The sequence below is a fragment of the Chiloscyllium plagiosum genome, chromosome 23 (genome assembly GCF_004010195.1).
Source record: "Chiloscyllium plagiosum isolate BGI_BamShark_2017 chromosome 23, ASM401019v2, whole genome shotgun sequence".
NCBI lineage: Eukaryota > Metazoa > Chordata > Chondrichthyes > Orectolobiformes > Hemiscylliidae > Chiloscyllium > Chiloscyllium plagiosum.
This window is the reverse complement of record NC_057732.1, coordinates 31,901,124-31,925,381: the sequence shown is the minus strand read 5'-3', so window position 1 is coordinate 31,925,381 and position 24,258 is coordinate 31,901,124. Positions and strand designations below refer to the sequence as shown.

The following is a 24,258-nucleotide window of genomic DNA, read 5'->3' as shown; positions in this document are numbered from 1 at the left end:
ACATTTGGGTTTTTAAAAAAAATTATTACTCCCAATCAATCTGATTTGAAATCAATCTCATTTTCTTTGATTCCATGCAAAGAGTGAAAATGTTATTTTCGAAAGATTTTGAAATAGTACACTTAGGAGTCTGTCCCAGCACCCTCCCAGTTTCTCCTTGATGGTTGTAACGATGATATCAGCAGCAGCTGCAGCTGCAGCGGTTTACTTTCCTCTTCACATGCTTTGGTATATTTTTGTTTTCATGTATCTTGCAGATTACATTCATGCGAATATTCGGAATTTCCAATGATGGTATGCAATCATGCAGGCATATCTTTTGGTTTTTTTCGGTTCTCAGTGGAGTAGATTGATCTTATAAAGGTTATCACTGGTCAGATCTTATACTTAATCAACAAGTTGTGAATCCTGACCAATCCAAATGACTTGCACTGTACTGGCTAATTCCTCTTCTTTATAAAGTTCAATGTTCTAATCTCTCTTGTTCTACAGTCTAGCCATTAAAACTTGTAAACGGTCTGGTAGTTTCAAATAAATGTATTAGTAGTGGCCTCTCTGCAATGCTGTGCTTTATCGTAGAAATGTCAGCACAAAAGGAGGCTCATCAGACTGCCAACATTTCCAGTTTCAACTTAAAGCTCCTAATCCCCTTGATCGCTTTTCTGTTATCTGCACTTTTAATAGGGGACTCAGTTTAATTAACTGTGTGGCTGTATTGGTAGCACTCGCTTTTTCTGAGTCTGATGTTTGTGGATACAATCTCACTCCATTATAGTTGAGCGTAAACTGTGGGCTGATAGTGCAGCAGTCTCTCAGCACTGCGCTATCAGAGGTGCTGTCTTTTAGTTCAGAAAACCAATATCCTGTCTGCTTTCTCAGGTGGATGTAAAAGGCCCCACACCATTATTTTGAAGAAAAGCACACAGTTTCTCTGGTGTTCAGGGCAATATTTATTTCTTTGGCAGTTGTGTTCCTTGTGTTATGAAAGTGGCTACATTTCAAAACTTTTAATGCAGTTGTAAAGCCCTTTGAGACATTCAGAGGTTGTGAAAAGTGCCGAATTCTAATGTATTCCATGTTCTAAGAACCATTTAAAGTATGACAACAAATTCAACCTCTCCCTTCGTGTTAATCCTTAATACAAATTCACCAACAAAGCCATGAGGGAGCACTTTGGGACCAATGATCTTAATTTTATTAGTTTTAAAATAGTTATGCATAAGGTTAGGCCTTGTATAAAAGTTAGAATTCTTAATTGGGGTAACGCTAATTTTAATGGTATGAGACAGGAACTTTTAAAAGTTGATTGGAATAAACTGTTCTCCGTTAAAGAGATGACTGGCAAGTGTGAGGCTTTCAAAAGCGAGATAAGGGAAGTTCAGAGGCAGTATGTTTCTGTTAGAGTGAAGGGTAAAGCTTGTAGGAGTAGGGAACAATGGCTAATTAAGATTTTGAGGCTCTCGTCAAAAATAAGAAGGTGGTGTATTTTAGGTATAGACATCTGGGGTCAACTGAATCTCTTCAAGAATATAGGGGATGTAGGGGCATTCTTAAGAAGGTGACTAATGTTGTACCTAAAGTCTGTAAGGAGAAGCCTGAAACTATATACTGGTGAGTCTGACATAAGTGGTAGGTAAGTTGGAGGGGATTCTAAGAGATAGGGTTTACATGCATTTGGAGAGGCAAGGACTGATTTAGGATAATCAGCATGGGAACTTGTGTCACACAAACTTGCTTGAGTTTTTTAAGGACATGATCCAAAACGATAGATGAAAGCAGAATGATAGACGTTATCTACTTGGAATATTGTAAAGTCTTTATCAAAGTTCTGTATGGTAGACTGGTTAGTAAAGTTAGATCACATGGATTCAAGGAGAGCTTGCCAATTGAACTCCAAATTGGTTTCACAGTAGGAGATAGAGGGTGGTGATGGAGGGTTGTACTTTGGACTGGAAGCCTGTGACCAATGCTGGTTCCACTATTGCTTGTCATTTATATAAATGGTTGAGAAAAAAATTTAGGACGCATGGTTAGTAAGTTTACAGATGACATCAAAATTGGAGGTATAGTTGACAGTGAAGGAGGCTATCTATGATTACAAAAGGATCTTGATCAATTGGGCCAATGGGCTGAGGAGTGACAGAGTTTAATACGGATAAATGCGAAGTATTGCATTTTGGTAAAGTGAACAAAGGCAGGATTTACACAGTTCATGGTAGGGACTTGGGTATTGTTGGTGAACAGAGAGACCTAGGGGTTCAGGTACTTTGAAAGTTGCATCACAGATAGACAGGGTAGTTTGGAAGGCATTTAGTATGCTTGTCTTCATTGCTCAGATCATTGAGTATAGGAATTGAGGTTGTATAGGACATGAGTGAGGTCACTTTTGGAGTACTGTGTACAGTTCTGCTCTGCTTAGGAAGGATATTTTTAAATTGGAGAGGGTTCAGAGATTTACAAGGATGTTGCTGGGACTGGAGGGTTTGAGTTATATGGAGAGCTGGACTTTTTCACTGGGGCATAGGAGGTTGAGGGGTGACAAAATCATGGGTGGCATAGATAAGGTGAATAGCAAAGGTCTTTTTCCTAGAATGGGAGTGTTTAAAACTAGGGACATATTTTTCAGGTGAGAGGATAAATAATTAAAAGGGGCAATTTTGTCTCATAGAGGGTGGTATTATGTAGATTGAACTGTCAGAGGAAGTGATAGATGCAGGTACACTTATAACATTTAAAAGACATTTGGGCAGGTACGTGAATAGGAAAGGTTTTGCAGGTAAGTGGCACTATTTTAGTTTGGGAAACTTGGTCAGCATGGACGAGTTGGACCAAAGAGCCTGCTTCATGCTGTATGATTCTGTCTAATGGAAATAATTTTTCATTATTTGTTTTCTTTATCATTTCAAAATTTGGTGCTCCTGATCTTTTATGCAGTAATGAAAGCAGCTCTGTTTATCATCTGTATCCTAAATCCGTTAGAAAATCAGATGGTGCTAGTATCCCTGGAAAAATGTCCTCCTTGACCATTTTCTTTTAAGTTTTAACCTTTTTCTTCCTTTCTGAAAGATGTCTCCAGATGTACCCAAAACCTTTTCCACTAACTAGGATTCCTTCACCAGCAGACCTTAACAGTATTGTCATGATATTTGACCTTGGGAGGAATCTATGCTGAATGTAATTTTGACACTGAAGGGCCAATACGTGTATTTCTACCAAAGGTTGTTTATACAAATAGGATTATCCTTTATTAATCCAACATCCTAAAGCTAATTGTAGGACTTGTAGTGTTATCATTGCTGAGTTAGCACAACCCTCGGATCAAATCTGGAGCATTATGCTATTTATGGCTCAGCTTCTATCTTAACTAAACTATGCAGAGAGACACAGATAGGATGCAGAGCTGGGCTGAGAGGTGGCAAATGGAGGTGGACAACTGTGAGGTGATACACTTTGGCCGGAGTAATCGAAATGCAAAGTACTGGGCTAATGGTAGGATTCTTGGGAGTGCAGATGAGCAGAGAGATCTCTGTGTCCATGTACACAGATCCCTGAAAGTTGCCACCCAGATTGACAGGGTTGTTAAGAAGGCATACAGTGTTTTGGCCTTTATTAATAGCAGGATTGAGTTCCGGAACCAGGAGGTTATGCTGCAGCTGTACAAAGCTCTGGTACGGCCACACTTGGAGTATTGTGTACAGTGCTGCTCACCGCATTATAAGAAAGATGTGGAAGCTTTGGTAAGGGTGCAGAGGAGACTTACTAGGATGTTGCCTGGTATGGAAGGAATGTCTTACGAGGAAAGGCTGAGGGCCTTGAGGCTGTTCTCGTTAGAGAGAAGAAGGTTGAGAGGTGACTTAATAGACACATACAAGATAATCAGAGGGTTAGATAGGGTGGACAGGGAGAGCCTTTTTCCAAGTATGGGGACGGCAAACACGAGGGGACACAACTTTAAAGTGAGGGGAGATAGGTATAAGACAGATGTCAGAGGTAGTTTCTTTACTCAGAGAGTAGTAAGGGTATGGAATGCTTTGACTGCATCGGTAGTAGAATCGCCAAATTTAAGTGCATTTAAGTCGTCATTGGACAGGCAAATGTACATACGTGGAATAGTGTAGGTGGGATGGGCTTCAGATTAGTATGACAAGGCGGTGCAACATCGAGGGCTGAAGGGCCTGTACTGCGCTGTATTGATCTATGTTCTTTGTTCTCAACTAAACTTACTGTGTAATTGAAGGCCTACACCCGCCCCCCCCCCCGCCCCCAAATAAATCTCTCAACTATGTATATAAATCATCAATGGCGTATGTTAGATTTTGATCAATAAATATATCCATCAGTGCCAAAAATATTACTCATATTTTCAAATACAATATCAAATTTCTCCAAGTTGTGCTCAGGAGACCAAGTGGATTTCTATATTGCAAAGTACCAGTTGCAGTTCTATACCTCGGACTGTTCATTGCAAGAGCTAGGGTTTCATTCTGGTCACTCAGCAGAGAAAAAAGACTGAATTCCAGAGGTAAGATGAGAGTGACTGCTGTAGTCATCAAGTCAGCATTTGAGAAATTGTGCCCTAAAGCAATTGTTGTAAAATTTACATAAATGGGAAATAACAAAAAATCCTTCATTGGTTAAGTCATACCTAGTGCAGAAAAGAAGATCCCTTTAATTGTTGGAATCCAGGCATCTCTGCTCTAGGGCAGTAATGTATGAGTTTCACTATGCCCAAACATCTTTTAGTTGCTTCATTGAAGACCAGTTAGCAGTGTCCAGTTCCACTCTCAAATCTTCAGATACTGAAGTGGTTCTTGGCTAAGTGGCAAGGAACATTCATACTATATAATATCAGGCAGTGATCATCTTCAAAGAGAAAGTCTAATTATCTTTTCTTGACTTTTCCTGTAATGATAAACATTCACTTCCTGTAATTGCCTTAGATTGCCAATGTTTCGTCAAGAGCATCTTTCAAACCAGCAATCTCTAACACCCAGAAGGAAAAGGGCACCAAACGTGTATTACTTCCCAGTTCCAAGTTAGTTAGAAGTATATTGCTATTCTTTCATCATAACAGTACCTACCCCACATGGTCAAGTAAACAAGTCTTTGAGCATTTTCTTAGTTCTCCTCTGGAACATTGACCATTTGAAAATTGAGAAACAGGACCTATCAGGGTAGATGCTTTTCCATCATCCCGACATAATGTCCAGTCCACCGGACTTGTTTCTATTTCAGTTTTGCCAGAGTCCTTATGGATCTGGCTTCAAAAAGCACATTAGAGTATGTTGCTTGTTGAGTCCAGAGGATGTGGCAGATGCATTGCTAATAGAATGTTTTTGAATAGTAGATTGTGTCTTGGATATACAATCCAGGTTTCACTGAAGTACAGCAATGTGGTGATGACAGTTGCTCTGTAAATTAAGACTTCTGTTGACTTGCTTTGTTGTCAAACACTCAATCCTGTAATTTGTAGAAGGCTGAGCTAATGCAGCTAAGAGCATGAGAACTAGGAGCAATCAGCCTCTTCAGCATGCTCTGCCATTTAATAAAATCATGGCTGATCTCATCTCAGCCTCAGCTCCACTTTTTACTGCACATTCCCCATAATCCTTTAACTTGCGAATTAAAAATCTGTCTACTCCTTAAATTTATTCAGTATCCCAGCTGCAACTACACTCTAGGGTAGTGAATTCCACTGGTACATGAGCCTTTGAGAGAAATAATTCCTCTACTGTTGGATCTCTTTGTCAAGCGTGGTCTTTTGGTGGAGGAATTTACAGGAAAAGCTCATCAAAGTATTTCAGAGTTCTTCAAATATATTGGAGTAGAAAGTTGGGCTGAACAAGTGTGGACTGATCTATGCATTTTACATTGGAGTGAGAGTGGTGTAGTGATAATGTCTTTGAGTTAATAATTCAAAGGTTCAAAGTAATGCCCTGAGGGCAAAGATTCAAATCCTACCAAGACAGCTGATGACATTTTAAATTAATAATTAGGTAATATAGAGCCAAACCCACTAATGATGATCATAACAGCTATCATTGATTGTTATAACCAATCTGGTTTATGTTCCTTTATGGAAGGAAATATACCCATACTTATCCAATCTGACTTGTGTGACTCCAGACTCTCAGCAATGTGGGTGGCTGTGTTTTCTGAATGGTCTACAATGGTAACAATTCTTGGCTTTGCCCACAGTGTCATAAAAGAATGAAAGGTCACTGAGGTTCTTGGAAGCAGAATTGAAGAGATTGAGATTGGCTTGCAAGCCTGGAGCAGAGTAGACAACAACACAAATTGTAGATCATGCACTGTCTCTGGGCAATTTAAATTTGACAAGGAGGCAAGTGATTGCAATGTGAACATAGGAGGTATGGTTGGTAGGTTTGTAGATGACACCAAAATTGGAGGTGTAGTGGACAGCAAAGAAAGTTACCTCTGGGTACTATGGGATCTTGATCAGGGCCAATGGGCTGAGGAGTGGTAGATGGAGTTTAATTCAGGTAAATGTGAGGTAATGTATTTTGGAAAGGCAAATCAGGGCGGCGGTTATACACCTAACGGTAAGGTCTTGGGCAGTATTGCTGAACAGAGAGACCTTGGAATGCAGGTTCATATTTCACTGAAAGTGGAGTCGCAGGTAAATAGGATAGTGAACAAGGCACTTGATATGCTTAGCTTTATTGGTCAGTGAATTGAATATAGGAGTTGGGAGGTCATGTTGTGTCTGTACAGGACATCATTAGGCCACATTTGGAATACTGCGTGCAATACTGGTCTACCTGCTATAGGAAGGATGTTGTGAGACTTGAAAGGGTTCAGAAAATATCTGCAAGGATTGGAAGGTTTGTTCTATAGGGAGAGACTGAATAGACTGGGGTGAAAATAGACTATTTTCCCTGGAGTGTCGGACGCTGAAGGATGATCTTGTAGAGATTCATAAAGTCATGAAGGGCATGAATAGGATAAATGGACAAGGTCTTTTCCCCATAGGTTTAAAAGGAGAGGGGAAAGAGACCTAAGGGACAACTTTTACACGCAGAGGGTGGTGTGCATATGGAATGAGCTGCCAGAGGAAGTGGTGGAAGCTGGTACAATTACAACATTTAAAAGGCTGAGTATGTGATGAGGAAGGGTTTAGAGGGATATGGGCCAAATGCTGGCAAATAGGACTCGATTAGGTTAGGATGTTGAGTAGGCATAGACGAGATGGACTTGAAGGGCCTGTTTATGTGATATATATCTCTAAGACTCTGAGTTGAGAACTAGCATGTAAGTGACAGTTTTAGGTTTGTACATCCACTAGGCATTGATTCCATCTCTGTTTCTTCTTTTGTTTTTCACTTACTCTCTTCATGAAAGTGATCATGCATTTCTAATAGGCAAAGGGGATGTAATATATCTGTATATATTCAGTACAGAAATATGCCGTTTCTGCTACTATTCAGTTTGAGGTTCCTAATTTACCAGTCTATGCTCTTGTCTCTGTTTCAGATGGTTTATGAAGTATAATCATGTGAACCCAGAGGAGGCTGTGAGGATTCATATAGATGTTCAAGCAAAAAGGTCGGTAGGAATACACTGGGGAACATTTGCTTTAGCCAATGAGGTAAGTCCTTTGCCTATCAAAGTGCCATTTCAGACACCTGACAGTTAATTTTAATGTTTGTAATTCATATACTTGAATTTTCATATGATTTATCTTGGATAGATCAGAAGTAAAAAGAATTAAGTGGCAGTTGCAATCTCTGTCAGCACTGTTCTGCATGTGTGAATCTTTGACAGTATATGTTGACTGACCAACTCTATCTAGTTAGGATCTCCACAGAAATTGTTAACATTTAGAGAAATTTGCCAGCTGGGATCAATCGAAGTTTACCCACCGCTCTCCAAGATTCACTTTGATTTATCCAGCTGTATTCTAGCTGTTCTCCAAAATATGAGATTTCATGGGGATCCTTTCATACGCTGTTGTCTAAATTACCTTCCAGCTTTGCTTCAAAACCTCACAAATGTGGACATTTCAGTTAAAGTTTGGGCATCACTACATTCCTGGGTCGAGGGAGTGGTGCTGGAAAAACACAGCAAGTCAGGTAGTATCCGAGGAGCAGGAGATTTGACACTTCAGGCCAAAGCTTTTTCTGCTCCTGCTCCTTGGATGCTGCCTGACCTGCTGTGCTTTTCCAGCACCACATTCTTGACTCTGATCTCCAGCATCTGCAGTCCTGTCTCCCATCACAACGTTCCTGCTGAGTGATGTATAAAGTGACTAGCAGGAGACTGGAAGAACACAGCAAGCCACATAGCATCGGGAGGTGGTGAAGTTGACATTTTGTGTATAACCTGAAATGTCGATTTCTCCACCTCCCTGATGTTGCCTGGCTGGCTGTGTCTTCCAGCCTCCTGCTTGTCGACTTTGGATTCCAGCATCTGCAGTTGTTTTTGTCTCTAACTGAATAACGTACAAAATCAGGAATAAGTCTGGTTTCTCATGGTGTCTGTGCTTTGGAGTCCTGGCTTTGGACAGGAGCAGACTGCTTTGTTTCAGATTCTGCTCCTCCAGATTCTGTGCAGTCTTCTCCCAGTTCCCACGAAGCTGACTGCCTACTTCTGTTTGCAAACACACACAGTTAGATTAAATCAAACATATATTTCTATCCCTACAGACCAGCTCCATGGCAATTAGCCAGTCAAAAATGTAAACTAATGATCTTTTTACTTCAACACAAACCTGGTGATACTATGACCCATTTGAATAATTTATGGTATTTATATCCTACTTTCTAGGTTTGCTGTTTCTAGGAATCGATTTGTTTACAATGTCTTTTTAATTTGTTCAACCTGTGACCTATTTGAATAATTTAAATTGATTATTGAAATAATTATAAGCCTCAAGAAAATGCAAAGAACGAAGGACTGAATAGATGTTTCAGGTAACTTGGGAAAAGAGGAGACCCCTAGTAGTGTTTCTACCAATTCAAAGAATTTGAGACCTTCCTTCTGTGGTCACTGACCCAATCACCACATCGCTCTAGAAATATTCTGGTAGAAACACCTATAACAAGGGAGGAAGGAAGCAGGAACATATGGTGGGAGCTGGTGCAACCACTTTCTGCTCATACCTTACATGCAGGGAATTGCTTTGCCTGTGATTTTGTCCCTTTTGCACTGCTGTTCCTCCTCCTAGTAGAAAGGAGAGCAGCAGCTATTGGAGAAACAACATTTAAATAATAGCCAGGAGGTTATATTCCTGCATGGAGCCTAAACATTTAGGATAGATTGGAAAAAAGAAAACTAAAAAAAAATCAGACTGCATCATGATCAGGAATGGAACTTCTGGTTGCTTTTTCTCCCCTGTGCCGAGTTTGAAAATTTTGAAGCAAATTATTAGACATCCACCTTTGCTCAGATTGCGATTAGCTAATTTAGCATGAACTAGGAATTTAATTTGGGATTTTAATGTGGAGCACCGTACCTCCTCATGTTTATCTGCATTCTCCATTTAAAAAAAACACACAGCTTTTGGAAATCAAAACATTGTAGCAAGGTACAAGCTAATGGTATGTGATTCTGTAATAATATCAGCATTAGTATGTATATTACTTATAAGCAAATATCTAAGAACTAATAAAGCATCACCTTTGACTATATATGATTCTTGTAAATCTGAAAGTAAAATATATTGTCCATAGGATATTGTAGATGTTATAACTTGGCAGGATTGCTCACTCTAATCAAACGTTTTATAGGTCATAGTGCATCTGCAAAATCTGATCTGTTAACTTAGAATTGTTGAGGGACAGTGGAATTTAGTTCTGCCATTTTCCTGATTGGTATCTCCTTTTTCCTGAGTATTTGTTTACGTAACCTCTTCGTTTGAGAGTAGTAAATTGGCCATGTGAATCCATAATTAAATCCCCCAAAGAGAAAGGGTAATTCTTTATCAAAACAGTTCTTCATCTGGAGAAGATAGAATCTGAGTATTCATCCTTTGCAATTGTCTGACTCATTCTGTCCTGGGTGTATCCCTTGTAATTACCTATTATTGAAACCAAGTCTGGACAGATTTTTTCTTGAATTGAACAGAATTACTTGTGTAAGCACATTCCAAGTTGCTATATTCACCATCATTGCGATGGATTGCATTCATATTTTAATTAGATCTTATTCTTTCCCTACCTTGAGGGAATCTTTTGATTATCTTTCTCTCCCTCAGCATTGTTTATAATATTAAGCAGCTCCCAAAGCCTTCCTCCAGAATAAACATTTTAAAGATTTCCGTTTAAGAGAAATTAGTTAACTTTGCTGTAATTTTTTTTTCTGTTTCCCTGAAGGCATTAATTAGGATGTAGTTCCTAGAGGTCGTTACCTGGCAGAGCTTGTGAAAGCCAAACAGAAGCAAGCAGCCAATTTAAATAGCCCAATTTCAGGTCAATTTAGGAGTAGCAGCAGGGCTGAGTGACAAGAAACCGAGTAATGATGAATGGTTGTTTATCTGATTGGGGTCAGTTTATAGAAGAATTCTCTATAGATCATTGTTAGGATCCCTGCTCCACCTGATAATTATTAGTGACCAAGACTTTGGTGAATAAGCATATAGGTCACAGTTTCAAAGTGCGTGGGTGACACAAAACCTGCAACTGAGGAGGATAGTATTAAAGCTCAAAATGACACTGACAGATTAGTGGAATGAATGGACAAGTGACCAATGAAAATTAATGCAAAGAAGTGTAAAGTTATCAATTTTAGTAGGAAGAATGGAGAGAGACAATATAAAATAAAAGGTAAATTTTTGTGTGTGTGGAGAAGCAAAAAGATCTGGGAAATCGCAAGTCATTGAAGGTAACAAGGCAGGTATATAAAGCATATGGGATCCTGGACTTTATAAATAGGAGCATAGAGTTAAAAGGAAAAACATTGTGAAGAAAATACATAAAACATTGGTTTAACCTCAATTATAGTATTTCATCCAGTTCCCAGCATGATACTTTAGGAAGGATATGGGGGCATTAAAGAAGGTGAAGAAAAGATTCACAAGAAGCATTCCATTTATGTGAAACTTCAGTTTTGGGATAGATTGAAGAAACTTGAGTTATTCTCCTTAAAGAAGAGAAGGTTGGGAGGAGATTTGATTGAGTTAATCAAAATCATGAGGGATCTGGACAGAGAAGAAAGAGAGAAATTGATGTAAGGATTTAGATCCAGAGGTCATCTTTTCAAGATGATTGTCAAAAGAACTGATGGTAACAAGAACCTAAACTACCTTATGCAGCAAGTCATTAGGATCTGGAATGCACAGCCTGAAAGTGTGTTGGAGGCAGGTTCAATCATGGTTTTCAACAAATATTTGGATAATTATCTGCAGGGAAACATTTTGAAGGATAATAGGGAAAAGAAAGGAATGGCATTCGGTGAATTACTCCTTCAAAGAGCCAGCAGACATGACTGACTGAATTCCTTCTGTGCTACTGGCATTTTGTTGATGGCATTTCCTCCTTCCTGGAACTACATATAGTGGCCACCAGCTTGGCCATAAAACATGCTGACATGCCCACAGACCTTTATTTTATTCACTTTGTGCTCTCCTCTGAACAGGCTTGAGCACCTGTCTGCTGTTAGGATTTTTTTGGGGACTTTTTTTTAACTGATTTGTATGGCTGTGTTACAATACACCTCTGTAGCCATCGCATCCTGAGGTGGGACTTAAATCTTGGACCTCTGGCCCAGAGTTAGGGACACCACCACAGCACCACAATGTGGAATTCAGGTGGTGGCCATTTAGGAGGAAAGCTCCAGGAAAATTGCTTAGACAATCTGGTGTCTGGCATGTTCTGACTTTGGACTCCCATTTAGTCTAGACATTGGTGTTCTGCTGCCTATGGTAGAATCCTGTCATAGAATCCCTATCATACTGAAGCAGGCCATTCAGCCCATCAAGTCCACCACAATCCCCCCAAAGGGCATTCCAGCCAGACGCACCATCATACTCTATCCCTGTAACTCTGCGTTTCTTATAGCTAAACCCTGTACAATATGGACAATCCACCTAACCTGCACATCTTTGGACTGTAAGAAGAAACTGGAGCACCCGGAGAAAGCCACCCAGACACTGGGAGAATGTGCAAACTCCACACAGATGGTTACCTGAGGGTGGAATTGAACCTGCATCTCTGGTGCTTTAAGGCAGTTAGCTAACCACTGAGCCACAGTGCTACCCTGCTGACCTCCACATAATAAAACAAACTTCTTGTTAGAAGTACTGATAGCAAGCTTCCTCTCTAAAGAATAGAATGCAATTTCTATTGGTAATTCCGAATCATCTGCAAATGACTGCAAATCTACTTTAGATGTCAAGATTAAAAACTCTGTGCCACTCTGCTGACGAAGCACCCACTCAGCTCTGCAGCGACATCTGTGAAAACAACAAAATCCAAGATCAATGGGGCTCAAGCAGAATGCGTGAAGTTTGATTGTCACTTGATGTGATCAAATCACACTGATAAACTTGGCTTTTTGGATGTAATGCATAGACCAGTTTATCTTGGACAGAGCTGTTTCTGGTTATCTGGACATTTTGACCTTAAGACTGGTCAGTGGTAGGGAAAGGAAGATGTGACTGTAAGTGAGGCACGAAGGGGTCCCGGAAGGCAGGAATGCAGGAGCCTCAGCCTTTGCAATTGTGAAAACAGGTTTGAGGTTCCTTCTCCTTGCTTGGCTGAGAATGAAAGCTACAGAGTGGGTGTGCTAACTGACCATGACACTGTGGTTCAGTGAGCACAGCAAGAAAGTATGAAGGGGTGGTAAAGGATGGTATAGTGAAGAGCTTGGACCCTGTCCTGTACAGCAAAGAGCATGAGGCCATGTTGTTTACCCAATGCCTTTGTTTGGACATCTGCTGAGAGCTGCACAGGAGCATGGAGTGGGAGGTGGAGGATCCAGTTGTTGTGAACCATGAGAGTATGGACATGAAAAGATATTCTTCTTTTACGATATGAGCAGCTCATTACCAAATTGAAGAACAGATCCCAAGGATAATAATCTCTGGATTTTTATCTGGGCCATGTGCAAATTTGCAGAAGTCACATTAGAGTAGTAAAATAAATACAAGGCTCGAACTGGAGTGAGAAAAGTTGATCTGGTTCGTGGGGCACTAGCATCAGTACTGAGGAAAGAACAACTATTTGGATGGTCTACAACTGAACTGTGCCAGGACCAGTGTTCTTGTGTAACTAGGGAATTGGGTTTAAACTAAACAATCAGGGTGAGGGATTACATTTAGTACAGTGAAACAAGGGGTAGAGAAAAGGCAGGAAAGCAAATTTGTCATATCGGAAATGAAGGTCAGAGATTGGCAGGAAGGGACAGAAAGAATAAATTTAAAACACAGCAATGGTCAAGGCTAGATGTTACTAAATGGAAGACTGTAACTGAGTACATGTTGCATTAATAATATGTACATCAATTAATTGCACATAATGAAGAAAATAAATAGAATGTGATAGACATAATGGAGACATGACTGCATGGTGAAGAAGATTGGGTCCTGAATATTGATGGCATATGACATTCAAGAATAATAGGAAGTTAACTGGAGGTTGAGGGGCAGCCCTGTTATTCAAGGATAGCTTTTAGTTCAATCATTAGAGGTGGTCCAAGTTCAGGAATTCAGGATGTAAAATCAGTTTGGTTGGGGTGAGGAATAACAGGGATAATAAATCTTTAGTGGGAGTGCTCTACAAGCCCCTTAACAGTAATCATAATGTAAAATGTGGTATACAAAAATTAATGTTGATCCTTATGATAAAGGGAAAGCAATAGTCATGGATGATTTCAATCTATATAACCTGGAAAAAAAAGGTTGATAATGGTAATCTACATTAAGAATTCATAGATTGTTTCTTAGAGTAATATGTTCCGGAACCAAAAAGCGAGGTGGTTATATTAGATTCGGTATTGTGTAATGTGACAGGATTAGTTAATGATCACAGAGTAAAGGCACTTCTAGGTGGCAGCACCCATGACCTGACTGAATTTTACCTTCAGTTTGAAAGGGAGAACAATGGGTCTGAAACTAGTATTTTAAACTTTAAGTCAACGAGATGGGCACGATAGGCGAGTTAGCTGAAGTGAATGGGATACTAGGCTAGGGGATAGATCGATAGAGTTACAGTGGTCAACTTTAAAGGGGATGTTTCAGAGTACTGAGAATATGTATATTCCTCCCATAAAGAAAAATTCCCTGGAAAAGATCCACCATGGACTTCACCTTAGCATCTTAAAAGTTTTAAGTGGCTAATGAGGGAGTAGATGCACCAGTGTTAATTTTCTGAAGTTTTCTAGATCCTGGAAAGGTTTTACCGGACTGGAAAGTAGTAAAGATAACTCCTATATTCAAGTTGGAGGTTATGCCTGAAACATTGACTCTGCTGCTCCTCGGATGCTACCTGATCTGCTGTGCTTTTTCCAGTGCCACATTTTCCAACTGTAACTCTCCAGCATCTGCAGTCCTCACTTCCTCCTACATGTAAGAGGGAAGAATGTCAGTTAGTGTTTTGCACTGTATTTGGGAATGTGAACAAAAAGAACTATAAAAGCTGGAAATAATGAGTTTTACTAGCAATTTCTGATTTGGGTAATGTGCCTGTTGTACAGCTTGAAGTATTTGGAAAACAGCAAGTGATGCATGGGAGGCTGACCATATCAGTAAGTGCATGAGGAAAAGATGGAGAATTTTTAATGTTAAAGGGTTAGCAAGGAGGCTTGAGGTGTGGGTAGAACAAATCATTTGAACATGCATGCACTCACTGATCACCTTCGTTTATGACACTAAATGAGGGATGTTTAGAGAGTATCTGCATCAGATTGACTTGGTGTTTATCTTTGGTCTTCCAGTAAGAGGCTGACTATTAACTGTTCAAATTGGCAGATGATCTTTCCTTCTGATATATTCTGTAATTTGCAATTGGGATGCTTGTTTCCTCACCACAATCCATCACTAAAATCTTGAAGCTAATATTTTCCAATTTTCTGACAGCATTTTATGTGAGAGTAAATTAAAATGCAGCTTCATAGATATAGTATATTTTCAAATTCAGCTTCTGGGTGGCATTTTGAGCCCATGCCAGGATTCAGAATGGAGATGAAAATAGTGCTGATGATTGGTATGCTGGTTTCCCAGCTCCATCCTGCCTCTGGCCCGTTTTCCTGGAAGCATGATGGTAAGACTGCAGGGCTAGCTGCCCACATGTGGCAGATAACCTATTAAATTAACTAAGGGCCACTTTTGACCCATTGAAGGGGGTCAGCTGTGATTTTTCTGTCAGGATTTTCATGGAGGTTGCAGGGAACAGTTTAGCTGCCTGCAGGCAAACCGGTTTGGGATGGTGGATGGGGTAGCATTCCAGATCATCAGGACTCCAGCTAGACAGTGCTAAATGATGACATCTTCTCATTAATCATAAAAGCCTCAGCGTCAGCACTAGCAAGCACAATCCTCGGAGACAAACAGAATTTGGGGCCTGATACCTTTACCACTGTCAGATTCAACAAACAGAAGATAAATGTTTAAAGACAGTTTAGCTTTTAGTACTTCATGCAGATGGTAGTATATTTAAGGAACAGTCTGCTAAAAGAGGTTTTAGGAATTGATTCTATATGCAAATTCAAGAAAAATTTGAATAAGATAAATGAAGATGTATGAGTACTACCTTGAGGTGTGATATTTCTCAGACACTGGGATCAGCTAGATAGTGTACATTGTCTTTCTTTTAGTCCTGTTCATTCCTGTGATGAATTGTAAAGTTTTAGAAATATCTTTCCCAAGACTAGTATATTCAAACACTTTCTTCAAACTGTACCATTTAAAAACATGGAAGGCTCTCAAAAGTCATATTGGTGGTTATCCATCATTGGTACTTTTGCCATAATGTAATTATACTATTCTAAATTCCAAAATTTTACCAACAATCTGAGCAACATCAAGGTGAAAATGACTGGGGTTCTTCTCCAGTTCAGAATATGGGGCATTTGTGGCATTGAAATGTTTGCAAATGCAGAGGTTAGAACCAGTCTCTTTCATGAGACTATCCCTTTATCCACTTCCTGTTCTAGAATAAGTATCCTGGCAGCCTCTGACTAGGTTACAGTTGATCAGTGATCATTCTGGGAAAGTATTGTAAAGTTGCTGTGACCCAAGCACATGTGAAGGAGATTAGTGACTGCAGAAAATTTAATTTGAAAATAAACACAAGGTTATAAATTCTAATGGAAATTATTCCTGTTTAATTCTGAATTCTTTATGCAAGCCCTTACGTGATTTTCCACTCAGACTTACCACAACCCAAATGGCTTCTTAAAACTAAATAAAGAACTATGGATGCTGGTGACCTGAAACAAAAACAGAAAGTGCTGGAGAATCTTGAGAGATAAACAAGAGTTAATGTTTTAAGTAAAGTCACAGAGTCTGGCAGCATCTCTCCACAGTTGCTGCCAGACCTGCTGAGATTCTCCAGCACTCTGTTTTTGTTCCAAGCGACTTCATGCTCACTTCATTTAGAAACAAAATTCCTATCACAGAGCCTGTACTTAAAAACATTCCTCAGATTGTCTTTCTTAGTTGGTAATGTCAGAAAAAAACACCCCATAAAAAGGAATGGAAATAATTTCTTGGGAATTCTGAACTGTTGATTACATTGTTACAGTGCAGTTTTGCTGCACATGTTTAATGGTGCTGCAAAAGAATAAAATATTGACACCAATTCTAAATTTGGAGCTGATATTTTTCCACCCACTGAACTCAAGCTGGGAGGCAGCAGGGGTCTAAACATATTGAGGGAAGGTATGTGAAGGTATATAACTAAAGTGAATTTTAACTTTGTAAAGTTCATCTTTATTATAGTTTGCAAGGTCAAGTATTCTGGGAGATTTGATTTGTTATGGAATGGCAGTGAAACTATTTTTGCAGGAAGAATCAGGGAATGTATGCTGCAATACATAGCTAAAGTTTCGGTAATTCCATCATACTCAGTCACAGAGCCCAACATCTTTCCAATGCTATGCTACATTGCCAGTGGCGCAACCCTTATCAGCATAACTACCAAGCAAGCAGCCAGTTAAACTACTTAATGGCTAAAGTGAGGATCACTTCCTTCCCTTGTTGGTGTCTTTCCAGCATTGGGAGAGACAGCTGCTGCATGTGGAGACTACTAGATAAATCATGGGGGGGGTCTTTCTGTGGTGTCACCTCTTGTAAGCAGTCCATGGCTCATGGAGGCCCCCTGCCCCAACAATAGCTTCCCCAGCAGCAACACTGCTATCGGGGTACTACAATTCCTTGCTGCCTGAATGCTGGGGTCTTCCTACCTAGCTGTGGCATCCTCACAAAAACCTATTTGCTCTGTCTTTTAGAGGCCCTTATCTTGTACCTGCAGCCTCAACAATTACTATTACTAACAGCAGAACATAGGGTGAGACCTCTTCGAGAGCTGGCCTGTTCATTAGTTGTCAGTAGTAATATGCCAGGGTCTTTCTGCCAGTTGAAGTGAAATTGGCTCCTGCTTTTGATCATGGCGGCAGATCTTGCCAAACTCAACTCTTGGGCGTTTCCATTGAATGTAAAGACCTCAGTTCACTGTAAAGCAGAATCAAAAACTAGTTTTCCTAGGAATCCCTCCCAACATGCTTCCCGTCTCACATTGGTACGTACCGTGAGATTGTATTTGTGTTTATGTTATCAGTACAGTATTGATGGGAAGCAACACTAAAGTTACAGAACAAAAGCATCTTTGATAATCACACTAGTGGTTGGGACCAGGCTGTCAAATACAAGTAGTATGGAGATTCACTTTACCCCTCTCTTATAATTTGTAGTTTCAATTCCAAGCAAGTCAGTCTGTGTAGTAAAAGAATAATTGATATATTTATTCATAGGATATTCTTACTCCATTACTTTGCTTACTTTAAATGAGTTTATGACTTTCCAAAACAGTAATTAAGGTCTTTGCAAAAATGTCTGTTTGTAAACATTTTGCTTTCTTTTTAATCCTGTGGAATTAAATCATTTTCAGGCTCAACTGAAGCTTCTTTTGGAGAAGGGTAATTGGAGTAATGTCATTATTTTAATTAGCAGGTGGCCAGATGGACTTTGACTCTGCCACACCCAAAGGAGTCAAAAATTGGCCAGGAGATATCTATATTTAAAAGTCACTCCCCTAACATTAAAACACTGCAGAGAACAGCACATGTATTTTAAAAATAACTAAAGTGAATTTTGACTTTGTAAAGTTCATCTTTATTATAGTTTGCAAGGTCAAGTATTTTGGGAGATTTGGTTTGTTATGGAATGGCAGTGAAACTATTTTTGCAGGAAGAATCAAGGAATGTATGTTGCAATACATAGCTAAGGTTTCGGTAATTCCATCATACTCAGTCACTGAGAGTTCTAATGGCCATGTTTCAGTAAATTATAACTGATTTTATATTGGCTTTGTCTAAGCATTAGCTCAGTTGGCTGGACGGCTGGTTTGTAATACAGAGTGAGGCCAAAAGCGTAGGTTCAATTTCCACACAGGCTGATGTTACTGTCAAGGATACTCCTCAACCTCTTGCCTCAGGTTAAATCACCAGTGTGTCTCGCTCTCGCTCGCTCTCTCTCTCGCTCTCTCTCTCATGGGAGAACGGCCCTATGGTCTAGTCAGACCATGGCAATTTAACCTTCACTTTTTAAGTAATAATTGTTATATTTCAAAAAGTTTCCTAAATACTACAGGGTATTTTCTGATAATTTTCTGAGGAGCATCCAATGACTGCACAAATCTCTGCAGTTTGAATATTCTTCTTTTGACTAGGTCCTAAGTTCTTTTCCGACTACTTAATTATTTGAGCTTCCTCTGACCACACATCAAAATGCATCTCCAATTTGCTTGTTTTGCTGATAACTTGTCAGTCTCACCTAATGCAGACAATGTATTGCTTTGTGAGCCCCTGCTCTCCGTCTCCCAGTTTCTGTCAAACAATTTAATTTCCTTAATTTCTCTTTTGCCATTAGATACAGACTGTAATGACTCTTTGATATGAGTAAAACCAGTGACAACACTACCCACACTGTATCATTGGGAAATGGCGAAATATAATCTCTATCCTGGTTATGAGGTTTCTTTTTAAAATGAATTTGTGTTTTGTTCCTTAGTTTTAATTTTCCCTAAGAAGTTGCTTGATTGTGTAACCAGTCCAACAGTACTGGGAAACATGGTAGATCAGGGCTTCCCAAAATAGGGTTTGGGACTCCCAAGTCAAGTTGGGAACCGTAGTTTTGGGGTTGTAAGCTTTGCGGCAGTAATCCGTCCCACCCAAGTCTTGGAGATGTTATCTCCCATTACACTCTCAAAGCCCACCAAAGAGTTGTAACAGTTTTCAAGCCTCAAAGTGGGCAAAACGTTTGAGAATCATTCTGGTAGAGTTTGATGATGATCACCAATTTACTTTCTGTAGAGAGAAGCCTGGCTTTTAGTCCCTGCCACTGTCTGGTGACAGAGCTAAGATTTAAATTGGCCTTGCATCCCATTACTTAATGTCAAAATTACAAATTCAATTTCAGCCCTGGAAGCCAGCACAAAACACTATTTCTTCACAAAGGCATCCAGAATGAAAGTCTTGCATTTACATTTCCACCTTTCACATCCTCCGGATGCCTTGATACACTGTACAGTCTATCATAGAATAATTCATAGAATCCCTACAGTGTGGAAACAGGCCATTTGGCCCAACAGGTCTACACCGACCCTCCGAAGAGTAACCCACCCAGATACATTTCCCTACCACTACCCCCACCCCCCACCTCCATTACTCTATACTTTCCCTGACTAATGCACGTAACCTACACATCCCGTACACTATGGGCAACTTAGCATCAAACCTGCACTTCTTTGGACTGTGGGAGAAAACCATCGCACCTGGAGGAAACCCACGCAGACACAGGAAGTGTGTGCAAACTCCACACAGTCAGCCAAGGCTGGAATTGAACCCGGGTCCCTAGAGCTGTGAGGCAGCAGTGCTAACCACTGAGCCACCATGTCGCAGTATTCCTGAAATGTAGTTTTTGGTGTTGGATTCTGATTTCTACCATCACCCTTCACCACCAATACACGCAAAGCCCAAGGTGATGTGGGATGTATTTAATACACACCTCCAAACAGTATTCAAAGGAGACATTGGTGAAAAGGTCGAGATTAAAGTTAGATGGTATTCTTATCATGGTAGTGAAAATGTTAGCATGCAAAGATTGACAAATTGAGAGACTTTGAAATATATACCAAAAAAAAATGGCTTTCCACTGGAAATTAATAAATGGTTTACTGAGTGCATTTTCATTGTATCTGAAGAAGTGGTGGTTTTTTTGAATGATTTTTTTTAATCTCTCAAGCTGACATTTAGCAAAGGTAGTCTCTCCTCCACTTCCCGCTATGCTCTCCACCGCATCTCCTCCACTTCCTGCTCCTCCGCCCTTGAACCTCGCCCCTGCAATCGCCACCAGGACAGAACCCCACTGGTCCTCGCCTACCATCCCACCAACTTCCAGATACATCATATCACCCTTCGTCATTTCTGCCACCTCCAAACAGACTCCACCACCAAGGATATATTTCCCTCCCCACCCCTATCAGCGTTCCGGAAAGACCACTCCCTCCACGACTCCCTCGTCAGATCCACACCCCCCACCAACCCAACCTCCACTCCCGGCACCTTCCCCTGCAACCGCAAGAAATGCAAAACTTGCGCCCACACCTCCCCCCTCACTTCCCTCCAAGGCCCCAAGGGATCCTTCCATATCCGTCAGGAAGAGCGCCTCATCTTCTGCCTAGGAATCCTCCAACCACAAGGGATGAATGCAGAGTTCTCCAGCTTTCTCATTTCCCCTCCCCCCACCTTTTCTAAGTCCCAACCCTCAGACTCAGCATTGCCTTCTTGACCTGCAATCTTCTTCCCGACCTCTCCGTCCCCACCCCCTCTCCGGCCTATCACCCTCACCTTAACCTCCTTCCACCTATCGTATTCCCAACGCCCCTCCCCCAAGTCCCTCCTCCCTACCATTTATCTTAGCCTGCTTTGCACACCCTCCTCATTCCTGAAGAAGGGCTTATGCCCGAAACATCGATTCTCATGTTCCTTTGCTGCCTGACCTGCTGCGCTTTTCCAGCAACACATTTTTAAGCTCTGATCTCCAGTATCTGCAATCCTCACTTTCTCCTCATTCAGATTCCAGACAAGAATTTCATTGTTTCAAAGTATGTGCTGAATAGCCTAAGCTCTTAGTTTATACCTAGGCAGCAACCATTGTCTTCTGTCAGTCACATTTGCCTGTAAGAGTCTTGTCATCAACATGTTTTTGTAGTTTTAATTTGTCGTTTTCTGGATCAAGAAGCCAGAATTGAACACAAAAAGTAGTATTAATATAATTGAAGGGAGCAAAGAATTAATTGAACATTATATGTCAATAAAGCATCAATTATTTTGCAGGAATAATCATAAAGCCTGAATCTAGGAACTAAACAAATGAAGTTACATTGTTCACAAAGAACTTTCAACTTCAAACCTCTTACAAAGCAATCATTATTCCTGAGGTGGGCAGAGCTAACTTCCTCCAGGAGTCAGGTGCTGTAGACTATACACACATCGTGGGAGAGCGCCATATAATGTGGCTAACTTCATTAACAGAAAGGTATCCATTCTCTTAAATGAGCCATTGTGATTAATCAGTATCACATCTTAGAAATCTGTATCAGGTGCCATAGAAGCTGCCATGCTCCAAACTCACTTCAAGGATAAGGCTACTCGGATTCCAGTACATACAAGCAGGGTGCAGTGATCATTCATTGACAATAAAATTGTTGTTGCTCAAAAGGCAAGGTCCCTTTCTGTTCCCAGAAACAAAAGCACCCTTTTTGGTTTGCTCTTTCTTCACTTTATCTGTCATTCAATAGTGGTTAATGTTTTCAGTGGTTCAAAGGCTCTCCAACATGTTATGCTCCAACCTTGAATAATAAGGAGATATTATGGTACAATGGGTGTTAGGGAATCTGGAGCACACCCTGAGACAGGGTTGAACGTGGTGTGGCACTAAGGATGCGTAACCTGTAAACCTTGATTCTTGTTGTGTTTGACCAGATAGGTGATGATGTAAAATAGTAATACGTTTAGAAATTTGAGATTCTATTTTCAATGAAGTGTCACCCATGCCCCCTGAGAAATGTCTTTTTTGTTCTGGTCACTACATGTACTGTGAAGGGCAGTTCCTGGTTGGTGGCACTTGGGCATGGCTGGGCTTTAAATATGGCACCCGCGTGAGAAATCTCGTAAGCTTACAGACGATACGAAGATCGGAGAGTTGTGGATAGTGTAGAAGGTTGTCAACAGATACAGCAGGATGTCGATCAATTGCAGATATGGGCGGAGAAATGACAGATGGAGTTTAATCTAGGTAAATGTGGGTGCTGTACTTTGGGAGATCAAATGTTAAGGAAAAGTACACAGTTAATGGCAGGACTCTGAATAGCATTGATGTGTAGAGTGATCTTGGGGTTCCAGTCCATAGCTCCCTGAAAGTAGTCACACATATACTTAGGGTGGTAAAGAAGGTGTATGGCATGCTTGTCTTTATTGATCAGAGAATTGAGTACAAGAGTTGGGATTGAGTGGGTTGTGCTGGAAAAGCACAGCAGGTCAGCCAGCCTCATTCCTGGTGAAGGGCTTTTAACTGAAACATCAATTTTCCTGCTCCTCGGATGCTGTCTGGCCCGCTGTGCTTTACCAGCACCACACTCTTGACTGTAATCTGCAGTCCTCACTTTCCCTGACGAGTTAGGATATCATGTTGCAGCTTTATAAGACTTTGGTTAGGCCACACTTAGAGTATTGCATTCATTTCTGGTCGTCACATTATAGGAAAGATGTGGAGGCTTTGGAGGGGGTGCAGAAAAGGTTTACCAGGATGCTGCCTGGGTTAGAGGGTATGAGCTATAAGGAGAGACTACAAAAACTCAGATTATTTTCTCTGGAGCAGTGGACGCTGAGGGAAGACTTGGTAGAAGTCCATAAAGTTATGATATGTATAGAGAGGATTGGCGGTTAGAATCTTTTTCCCAGAGTTGAAATGTCTGTTTCGAGAGGGCATGCATTTAAGGTTAGAAGGGGAAAGTTCTAATGAGATGTGAGGGGAAATTTCTTTACACAGTTGTAGGAGTCTGCAGCACACTGCCAGGGCTGCTGGTGAAGGCAGATACAATAGGGACATTTAAGGGACTTCAGATAAACACATGAATATGCAAGGAATGGAGGAACCTTTTTTAATTTCAAAAATATACTTTATTCATAAAAATATTTTGATGATCTATACAATTGGTCATGCCATACATACATAAACATTCCATTTCTTTGCATACAAGAGATCGACTAATCATTCATATATACAGGTCTGTACATTTACTATCCATATATTTAGCTGAGGTGTCAGTGGAGCCCACTTACTGCATGGGCCCCCTGTTCTTTGGCAGGCAGACGTTACACGGTGGTCTTTCCCCACTGCGCCTTGGCGGCAGCTGGCCCAAGCTTCAGCGCGTCCCTCAACATGTAGTCCTGGACCTTGGAATGTGCCAGTCCGCAACACTCAGTCGGGGTCAGCTCCTTCAGCTGGAAGATCAACAGGTTGCGGACAGACCAAAGAGCGCCTTTGACCGAGTTGATGATCTTCTAGGCGTAGTTGATGTTCGTCTCGGTGTGCGTCCCGGGGAACAGACTGTAGAGCACGGAGCCCTGCATCACGGAGCTGCTCAGGACGAACCTCGACAAACACCACTGCATTCCTCTCCAGACTTTCTTTGCGTAGGCACATTCCTGAAGGAGGTGTGTGATAGTCTCATCCCCTCCACAGCCGCTTCGCGGGCAGCGTGCGGTGTGGCAGAGAGTCCGGGCATGCGTAAAGGATCTCTCAGGCAGAGCCCTTCTCACCACCAGCCAAGTCATGTCTTGGTGCTTGTTGGAAAGTTCTGCCGATGAGGTATTCTGCCAAATGACTGACAGTCTGTCCAGGGAATCGCTCAACAGGATCGTCCCCCTCCTTTTCCCAAAGGGTCTCCAGGACACTACGTGCTGACCACTTCCTGATGGACTTGTGGTCAAAGGTGTTTTTCTTCATAAATTTCTCTACGAAGGACAGGTGGTATGGAACGGTCCAACTACTTGGAACGTTCCGCAGCAGTGAGGCCA

The 24,258-nt window shown here is 40.9% G+C and overlaps 1 protein-coding gene across 7 annotated transcripts in view; it reads left to right on the top strand.

Moving 5' to 3' along the window:
• Positions 1–24,258, top strand: part of napepld (N-acyl phosphatidylethanolamine phospholipase D) — a 56,677-nt gene that overhangs the window by 19,737 nt on the left and 12,682 nt on the right. For all 7 annotated transcript variants that reach the window (XM_043713843.1, XM_043713840.1, XM_043713842.1 and 4 more), the window contains exon 4: positions 7,495–7,609. In XM_043713843.1, coding sequence (XP_043569778.1) covers positions 7,495–7,609 — 115 coding nt within the window. The remainder of the gene's footprint in view (positions 1–7,494; positions 7,610–24,258) is intronic.